The sequence below is a fragment of the Chenopodium album genome, chromosome 3, assembly GCF_948465745.1.
Source record: "Chenopodium album chromosome 3, dcCheAlbu1.1, whole genome shotgun sequence".
NCBI lineage: Eukaryota > Viridiplantae > Streptophyta > Magnoliopsida > Caryophyllales > Amaranthaceae > Chenopodium > Chenopodium album.
In genome coordinates, this window is record NC_137836.1 from 37610776 (window position 1) to 37620870 (window position 10095).

The following is a 10095-nucleotide window of genomic DNA, read 5'->3' on the forward strand; positions in this document are numbered from 1 at the left end:
GATCTTGGAATGCACAACCTGTTTCCTTTGAACAAATAGCCGTCTAAAATGTAATAATCTTTGTAAGCATGATTAGAAAATTTTAGAAATAAATCACCAAAGTCATGATCATTTTTGTAACTTGCTTTCACATCTTCAACACTAATCACTTTTGCCTTGAAAGAATTCAAGAGTGTGTATCTCCTTGAAAGTGCATCAGCTCCTTTGTTCATGGCGCCTCTCCTATGCTTGATCACAAAATGAAAAGCTTGCAAATACTCCACCCATTTGGCATGGCGTGGTTGGAGTTTTTGTTGGCTTTGAAGATATTTGAGAGCTTCATGATCTGAATGAAGGATGAACTCCTTGGAAATGAGGTAATGTCTCCAATGGTCCAAAGCACGAACAAGAGCAAAGAACTCCTTATCATAGGTGTTATACTTCCGTTGTGCTTCATTGAGTTTTTCACTAAAGTAGGCAAGGGGACGCCCAACTTGTGACAACACAGCACCAATACCAACTCCACTAGCATCACATTCTACTTCAAAAACTTCATCAAAGTTAGGTAAAGAAAGAATAGGTGCACTAGTAAGTTGATGTTTTACCTCATCAAAGGCCTTTTGAGCCTTATCATTCCAAACTAACTTCTGATTTTTAGTTAGCTCGGTGATAGGTGCCATGAGAGTACTAAAATTTCGCACAAATCTCCTTCTAGCGCCAAATGTTGTATATTTGGAGTATCAACCCGAAATATACAAGGGGTGAACCAAGATAAGTAAGACTAATGAACCAAATAGCTTCTTAGCTACAGTCACACCACTAAGAAACGAAATGGGTTCCTAAGATCACAAGCCAACTAGTAGTCTAAGCTAGTTAACTAAGCAAAGGAATTGAAATTCCAAATCCAAGAATTTCTGGTTTGTTTCTAATCCAAGAAACGAGTGTAAAACACAAAGTTTGTTTGTTCGAATAATCTGCATTTTTTCATTCACATTTGCTTGCTATTTATAGTAAACAAGCATCCTTAAGTACAAGCTAATTTAAGTGGCTATTTAGCTCACTTGTTACACGCCTAAGCTAAAGCTAAGTACAAATCAGCTTTTTGTTGTCTAGATACATTAATAGAAGAAGCCTTATTTAACTAGATACATCAAAGAGAAAATGGTGGCTTATAACCTCCAAATTAAGGCTGAAATAAAATCAGAATTAAGAGAGTGTAACTCCCCTTAATTCACGCCCATCCAAGCAGCAAGTTGGAGATGTATTTCCTCCAATATTCACGCCCAAATTCAAACAGCAAAGAAGTGTAACTCTTCCTTGGTTCAAGCCTTGAAATAAGCTTGAATGTATGTGGACAAGGGTGTACTTGGACGTCCTTTAGTTGCTCCAAAAGCTGACTGAATTAAACAGCCAATTGAAGGCTGAAATTAAGGCTTAAGATGCTCCAATGTTGACTGATATCAACGGCCACTTGAAGGCTGAAGTTAAGGCTTGTAATGGCTTGTAATTCCTCTTTGAAAACTGATTGTAACTCCCAAGTCAAAGCTTTGAAATTCCTTGTAAAAGAATTTCGGATTCCAAGCTTAAATGGCTGCCATTTTGATGTATCTTTTGCACTTGTACTTTTGTGTGAATGTGACAATATTTTTTGAACTAAAATCAGCTAAAAAGAACTAAGAAAAATATAACTAATTTGCAAACTTAAAATGACTAAAGTTTACAATTTATTCAAAGCATAAAAAGAACTAGAATAAACTAGTTAATAAGAACAACAAGAAATTCAAGGGATTGAATATCTTGCTGCCCATGGACAGAATGCATAGCACCAATACATGATGCTACGTCTTGAACCAAAGAAATGTCCATAACCAAGTTGTTAGGCTTGGCTACAACAGTAACTCTCCCGAGGGACAAAAACCCCCGAAACATTTGGCGCCGTCTGTGGGGAGAGTACCTCTGAAATGGCTTCACAAGAGCTTGTACCAAATCCGGAGACCATTCGGCCTCCAAATGATGTACTGGTCCAAACGGACCATGACTCAGGTGACGACGCTGATGTCGAAACCTATGTGGATCCAAATGGATCCCTCATCTCTAAACGCATCCGCAGTAAGGAACGGCGAGAGCGTCCCCATGTTGATGCAAGTCTAAGCATGGAGAACTTCGAAGATTTGCTTATCATGCATCAAGATAACTTGTCCCTAAACATTGATTCAAGCCAAGCATTGCATGGACACTTTCTTGGATATCAAAGCAAAGCCACGGTTTGCTTAGTTTTTGTTGGAGTCTAAGTAAATAAATCAGTTTGGTGTATGCTTGTGCGCCAAGGTGCTTGCTCTTCAAGCAAGTTAGAATTCTAGTTTAATTAGGATTGAATTAGGGACTTGTCCTAATCTTCCTAGGTAAACTAAGTCTTATAAATAGGGCTGTAAACACACAAATAAATATACATAGATTAATATTCAGATTTATTTCTTAAGTTGCATACTTGAGTTTTGGTTGATTGCGATCAATTGCTGTTTTGCTTGTTTTAGTTAAAACATTCGTTTGGATTGATTAATTAGGTGGATTCTTAATTGATTAATCTTAGTTTTTGTTTAATTCTTGGTGGATTTCCTGTATAGAATTAGACTTAAACATATCCCTTGTGTTTTGTTGATTTTCGGATCAATAATTCACATCATCTTTGGTATCAGAGCCAGGTTTGCGCAACTTCGACAAAAATTAAACTGGGAACAATTGGCTGGGAATTTTTGCGTGATTCTTTTTGCATTGAACTCTAAAAACGTCCAGCTATCACCATATAAAATTTCATAAATTTTAGTTGAGTAACGCGTTCTACACAGCCTCAAACATTTGGTGTTTGTGCACTGATTTGCGGATGGGAGTCCGGTTTTTGTGTTGCCTAGTTTTCCTTCAAGATTCGATCTTTTAATCAAGATTTTTGCATAAACTGACTTGGTTTGTGTAGGAATCATGAGTGACGAGGAGGTTCCACAAGTTCCAAGGGGATTAACCTTAGAACAAGCTCAAAATCTTAGAAGAGATAGGCGAATTGACGAGTTGGCAGCAAGGATGGATGAGATATTAAAAAGGCTTGATACTCTTGCTGGAGATTCTTCAAGGAAAGGGAATTCTAACCCTAATTCTGGTTCAAGTGAGGAAGAACAACCAAGGAGGAACCCAAGGAGGCCACGAAATAATTATTCCTCAAGTGATGAATCACCAAGGCCTAAGAGGAGAGATCGACCAAAGGATGATGATAGGAACCTTAGATTAGATCTTCCCGAATTCAATGGGAGTATGAATGAACCTGAAAAATACCTTGAGTGGATTAGAAGGGCCGAGACACTATTTGATTACAAGGAGTATGATGAAAGGAAAAGATGCAAATTGGCTGAATTGAAACTGACCGGTTATGCTAGTCTTTGGTATGATAATCTAAAGAAGAAGAGGCATAAGGAGGGGCGTGCAAGAATCTCAACTTGGGAACAACTCAAGAAGCACATGAAAAAAAGGTTCGTACCTAGTGATTATATTCAAGATGTTTATCTTAAGATGCAACTTTTTAAACAAAATTCTATGACTGTTGAGAATTATATTGGTGAATTTGAAAAGTTATGCATGTTATGTGGCTTAGAAGAGATTGTTGAGCATAAGATTGCTAGATTTATTTCGGGGTTGAATGATAATATTGCTGAAAAAGTTGAATTGCAACAATATTGGTCCTTTGAGGATGTTTGCAAGGTAGCTTTGAAAGTTGAAAAACAGATAAAGGGGAAGAAAGGGACGTACACTAAGTCCTTTGTAAAGGGTTTCACTAAACCTTTTGAGAAGAACAGCCTGGAGAAAAGTGGTTGTAGTTCGAACTACAAGGAGACTAAATCAAAATTTGAAGCTCCTAAAAAGCTTGTTGAAGATAGGAAGTGCTTCAAGTGTGGTAGTGTTGGTCACATTGCAACTAATTGTCCATCAAAAAGAGTAATGACTGCTCAAGAGTGGGAACAAGAACAAGCTAAGTGTGAGCAGGGTAGTGACTATGAAGAAAAGAACGAAGAGGAAAACTTTGAAGAAGAGGAGGGGCATATTGACGAAATTGATCCCGAGACTCATGGTCAAAGTTTGGTTCTAAGAAGGGCGCTACACTCTAAAACCGTACCTATGGAAAACAATCAAAGGGAGAAAATCTTTCTTACAAGGTGCAAGGTAGAAGATAGGTTGTGTGACATGATCATAGACACAGGGAGTTGCACTAATGTGGTATCTACTACTTTGGTAGACAAATTGAAGTGGCCAACTACTGAACATCCAAGCCCTTATAAGCTTCATTGGCTTAATAATTCGAGTGATGTTAAGGTAACTAAACAAGCCTTAATCTCCTTTTCAATTGGTAAATTTCATGATAAAGTTTTGTGTGATGTTTGTCCTATGGATGCTTGTCATATACTATTAGGCCGTCCTTGGCAATATGATAGATTTGTGAAGTTTGATGGAAGGACTAATGTGTATGTTGTGAGAAAAGGAGAAAAAGAGAGACCGGTTGCTTTAAAACCTTTAATATGCAACAAGTCTTCTAATGTTACCTCTAATTCAAAGAATTCTTATTTGATTAGTGAGAGGGAATTAGAAAAAGAGATTTGCAGCAACAATGTGGTATATATACTTGTTTCTAATGAGATTCGAATTGATCAAGATAAACAAGCAAAGAGGCCGTATGAATTGGAATCTGTTTTAGAAGAATTCAAGGATGTCTTTCCTAAGGAATTACCTCCGGGACTACCTCCTATTCGTGGGATAGAGCATCAAATTGACTTGATTCCGGGAGCACCCTTACCTAATAAGGCAGCCTATAGAAGTAATCCGGAAGAAACAAAGGAGATGCAAAGGCAAATTGAAGAGCTTATGGCTAGAGGATACGTGAGGGAAAGTATGAGCCCTTGTGCCGTGCCTACTTTACTTGTCCCAAAGAAAGATGGGAGTTGGCGCATGTGTATTGATAGTAGGAGTGTGAATAACATCACTATCAAATACCGATTTCCTATTCCAAGGTTAGATGATCTACTTGATGAACTACATGGTTCAAAGTTGTTTTCTAAGATTGATCTTATGAGTAGTTATCATCAAATTCGAATGAGAGAAGGAGATGAGTGGAAGAAAGCATTCAAGACTAAGTTAGGGTTGTATGAATGGTTGGTGATGCCGTTTGGACTCACTAATGCACCTAGCACTTTCATGAGGTTGATGCATGAGGTACTTAAACCTTTCCTTGGCAAGTTTGTTGTTGTTTATTTAGATGATATTCTGATATACTCTAACAATTTGCATGTTCATCTAAATCATCTAACAAGTGTGTTTGAAGTGTTAAGAGAGAAGAAACTCTATGCTAAGCTTGAAAAATGCTACTTCTTAGTGCCTAGTGTTACTTTTCTTGGTTATGTTGTATCAAAGGATGGAGTTTCAGTTGATCATTCAAAAGTAGAGGCTATTAAAACTTGGCCTATTCCTACTAATATGAGTGAAGTAAGGTCTTTCCATGGTCTAGCTTCATTCTATAGAAGATTTGTCAAGAATAAGTTGATGCCTAGAAGTGAAGGTCCTTTCAAGATTATTGAGAAGATCAATGACAATGCTTATAAGTTAGAACTTCCGGGAGAATATGGAGTTAGTGCTACATTCAATGTTGGCGATTTGGCTAAGTATATTCCTGATGAAGAACTTCGAGATTTGAGGACAAATTCTTTCGAAGAAGAGGAGGATGATGCAAGTCTAAGCATGGAGAACTTCGAAGATTTGCTTATCATGCATCAAGATAACTTGTCCCTAAACATTGATTCAAGCCAAGCATTGCATGGACACTTTCTTGGATATCAAAGCAAAGCCACGGTTTGCTTAGTTTTTGTTGGAGTCTAAGTAAATAAATCAGTTTGGTGTATGCTTGTGCGCCAAGGTGCTTGCTCTTCAAGCAAGTTAGAATTCTAGTTTAATTAGGATTGAATTAGGGACTTGTCCTAATCTTCCTAGGTAAACTAAGTCTTATAAATAGGGCTGTAAACACACAAATAAATATACATAGATTAATATTCAAATTTATTTCTTAAGTTGCATACTTGAGTTTTGGTTGATTGCGATCAATTGCTGTTTTGCTTGTTTTAGTTAAAACATTCGTTTGGATTGATTAATTAGGTGGATTCTTAATTGATTAATCTTAGTTTTTGTTTAATTCTTGGTGGATTTCCTGTATAGAATTAGACTTAAACATATCCCTTGTGTTTTGTTGATTTTCGGATCAATAATTCACATCACATGTTCAGGCAGGACCAAGCAAAACTGCTGGTCAGCCAAAGAAGCCCTCGGGGCGGCCGGTTGATCCTTCCCAGGCGGCAGGATCAGATCCCGTCACTCGGGATGAGCTAATGTCACTCCTGAGCAGCCTCAGGGGTGAAATCAAGCAGCTCGCCTCAAAGAAGTCGCCTACTCCTGACCTAGAAGGCCAAGGTACGAGTAATGCAAATGATCAAGTCCATGAATCCAATGCTAGGGAGTTAATTCTGTCCAAAGCTTATTTCGATATTACTCCTATGGATTTTGGTGTGCATGGTCCACATACGTCCTCTAATGGTTGCACTTTGCTAAGTGTGACTAATTATCTTGCAAGCAATTGACGAGCTGTTTCGAGGAGGTTTTCAAGCTGGTAGTTAAGCTCATTTAAGGAGTATTATTAGGAGTTTTCAAGCTGGTAGTTAAGCTCATTTAAGGAGTATTATTAGGAGTTTTCTTCTGATTTATTTTAGGGAATAAAGTAGCGTTAATTAGGAGTGAATTATGGACGAATCAAGGGCGTGAATCAAGGGCTGTTTGAATGATACATTTGAACAGTTTTGAGGGTTAATTGCTGGACGTTTTTTTCTCCTTATTTTTAGCTCATTTGTTTGAATTAAGTTAATGATTGTAATGGGGATTAATTTGGACGATTATGAGCCAATTAATTTGCCTTTTATTTCTGTTTTCCCTTAGTTAAATATAGGTGCAAATGATGATGTACTAAGCTATAAATAGCGTGCTATTTGATCAATGAGATACATCAGATTATTGCATAAACTTCTAAGTTTGTTTTGTTAATTTCGACTTGTGTGAGTTGGAGTTGTTTCCCCAAATTTGCGAGTTTCCAAATTTGAAGAGTTTGAGTTTTAGTGAGAGTTCCTAAAACTAAAGCTTGTAGTTGTTGAATAGGTGAGAGTTCCCTAGCCTCTACTACGCCTAAACAAGTGAGTGAGTGTTCCTCTTTGTTATATCCTCAAGTTAAGGGTGAGAGTTCCCCTAAACTTATTTGATTACTCTAAACTATCATCCCTAAATCAACCTAAACACATCACACGAATTCTAATCCTTTTGTGAGCAAGTTATCCATCTTGTTTACACATCATTTGGCGCGTCAGGTAGGGGGAGAGTTTTCTCAAATTCTTCCAAAAGGGTCGAATACCTACATACCATGGGAGAAAATCAAGAATTGAGGTTGGCTTTGGATGCTCTCAATCGATCCATTGCTAGTCAAGAGAGGTTGGCCGAAACCAATGCCAATCTACAAGGGAATCTTGCTGCCTTGATGGCAAGACTCATGAACGAGCAAGATAGAAGAGATCAAGGTGATGATCCTCCACCTAGGAGGGAAGATAGGAGTCTCAAAGTGGACGTTCCTGCCTTTGATGGGACACTTGATCCGGAAAAGTACTTGGAATGGGAAAAATCTCTGGAGAGGTACTTTGAGTACAAAGATATTCAAGAGGAGGAAAAGAGGTACAAAATAGCCAAGGTGAAATTAAAAGGCTATGGTGACAATTGGTTGCAAGGAGAACAGAGGGGACGTACCCTTAGGGGCAAGGCTTCCATTTCAACTTGGAGCAAGTTGAAGAAAAGAATGAGGGATCGTTTTATTCCTCACAATTATAAGCAAAGCCAATACGTGAAGTGGAGCACTTTGCAACAAAATGGCGATCCGGTTGAAGACTACATCAAGGAGTTTGATAGACTTGCTATTGTGTGTGAAATCACGGAGAATGAAGAACTCAAGATAGGACGTTTTTTGTCTGGGTTGGATCAAGAGTTGCAAGAGAAACTTGAAGGTTATACCAATTTGACCTTCGTAGATGCTTGTAAACTTGTGGTCAAATTTGATTCGAAGAGAAAGAAGAAGAAGCCGATTTACACCCCTCAAGTGACACGAAAACCAACCTTCCCTATAAAGGATGGTTCTTCTTTTGTCAAACCCAACGACCCCCCTAAGAAAGACAAGAAAGATTTCAAGCTAAGTGACATTGTTTGTTACAAGTGCGGAGGAAGAGGTCACTTCAAGAAGGATTGTCCTAATTCAAGAGCTTTGACTATGCAAGAGATAAAGCTTATTGCTAATCAGACTATTAGTTGGGAAGAGTTCGTGGTTGAAGAAGTTGAGGATGTGAATCCTACTGAGGAAAACGAGGAGGAAGATCAATGTTTCCCCGAAGAGGAGGCCAAAACCAATCTGGTTGTGAGAAGGGCGTTGCAAGCTCGTGTGGAGGAACCCTTAGCACCGCAAAGGCAACACATTTTCATCACCAAGTGCAAGGTTAAAGGCGAGGTATGTGATTTAATTGTTGATGGTGGTAGTGAAGCAAATACGGTTTCCAAAACTTTGGTAACTAGGCTTGGGCTTACAACTATAAATCACCCACATCCTTATAAGTTGAGTTGGTTAGACTCTAATTCAAGCACGGGGGTTAGAAAACAATGCATGGTTAGTTTTTCCATTGGATCTTATCATGATACTCAATTGTGTGATGTTGTGTCTATGGATGCTTGTCATATTTTGCTTGGTAGGCCTTGGCAAACTGATCGTAATTCTCAACATGATGGGTACCATAACACTTACACTATAACTCACCAAGGTAAACAAAAAAAATTGCACCCTTTACCACCCCCACGGTTTTCACTAAAACCTAAACAGTCTAAAGAGGTGTCATTGCTTACTCTTAAAGAATTTGAAAGAGAAATTGATGGTGAGGATGAGTTGTACTTGTTGTATTCGAAGGAAGTCCACGAAAAATTTGTTAGTCAAAACCCTAATTTGGCTAAGCTGATTAAGGACTTTGAGGATGTTTTTCCCGATGAGTTACCTAACGGATTACCACCTTTGAGGGGAATTGAACATCAAATTGATCTCATTCCCGGCGCACCTTTACCTAACAAACCTGCCTATAGGTGTAATCCCATGGAAACTAAGGAGTTACAACGTCAAATTGAAGAATTGATGGGTATGGGGTATGTGCGTGAGTCTATGAGTCCTTGTGCTGTTCCTGCTCTTTTGGTTCCGAAAAAAGATGGTACATGGCGTATGTGTATTGATAGTAGGGCTGTTAATAACATTACTATCAAGTACAGGTTTCCGATCCCAAGGCTCGATGATATGCTTGATGAATTGAGTGGTTCTAAGGTGTTCTCCAAAATTGATTTGCGAAGTGGTTATCACCAAATTCGAATGAGAGAAGGGGATGAATGGAAGACCGCTTTCAAGACCAAGCACGGTTTGTATGAGTGGCTCGTAATGCCATTTGGGCTCACCAACGCTCCTAGCACTTTCATGAGGTTGATGAACGAGGTATTGAGACCTTTTCTTGGCAAGTTCGTGGTGGTGTATCTTGATGATATCCTTATTTATAGCAAGAATAGGGATGAACATTTGATCCATTTGTTCGAAGTTTTCACTGTATTAAGAAAGCAAAAATTGTATGGAAAACTTGAAAAATGTAATTTTATGCTATATGAGGTCACTTTTCTTGGTTACATTATTTCAGGTGAAGGCGTGAAAGTCGATCCTAGCAAGATTGAGGCTATACAGTCATGGCCTAGTCCCAAGACACTCACGGAGGTCCGTTCTTTCCATGGATTAGCTTCCTTTTATAGGAGGTTCATTCGCAATTTTAGCACTCTCATGGCTCCTATCACCGAGTGCACAAAGAAGGGTTCATTTGAATGGACTCCCCAAGCTCAAAAGGCGTTTGAGATGATCAAAGAGAAGATGTGCAACACACCCGTCCTAGCACTTCCAGATTTCTCAAAGCCATTTGAAGTTGAGTGTGATGC

General features: G+C 38.6%; 1 protein-coding gene across 1 annotated transcript; it reads left to right on the forward strand.

Annotated features, from left to right (window-relative positions):
- Positions 1-7468: 7468 nt before the first annotated feature.
- On the forward strand, positions 7469-9434 carry LOC145625026 (uncharacterized). The gene is made up of 2 exons (XM_081678108.1): positions 7469-9335; positions 9394-9434. Exons 1-2 carry the CDS (start codon positions 7469-7471, stop codon positions 9432-9434), a joined length of 1908 nt encoding a protein of 635 aa, XP_081534234.1.
- The last annotated feature ends 661 nt before the right edge of the window (positions 9435-10095 follow it).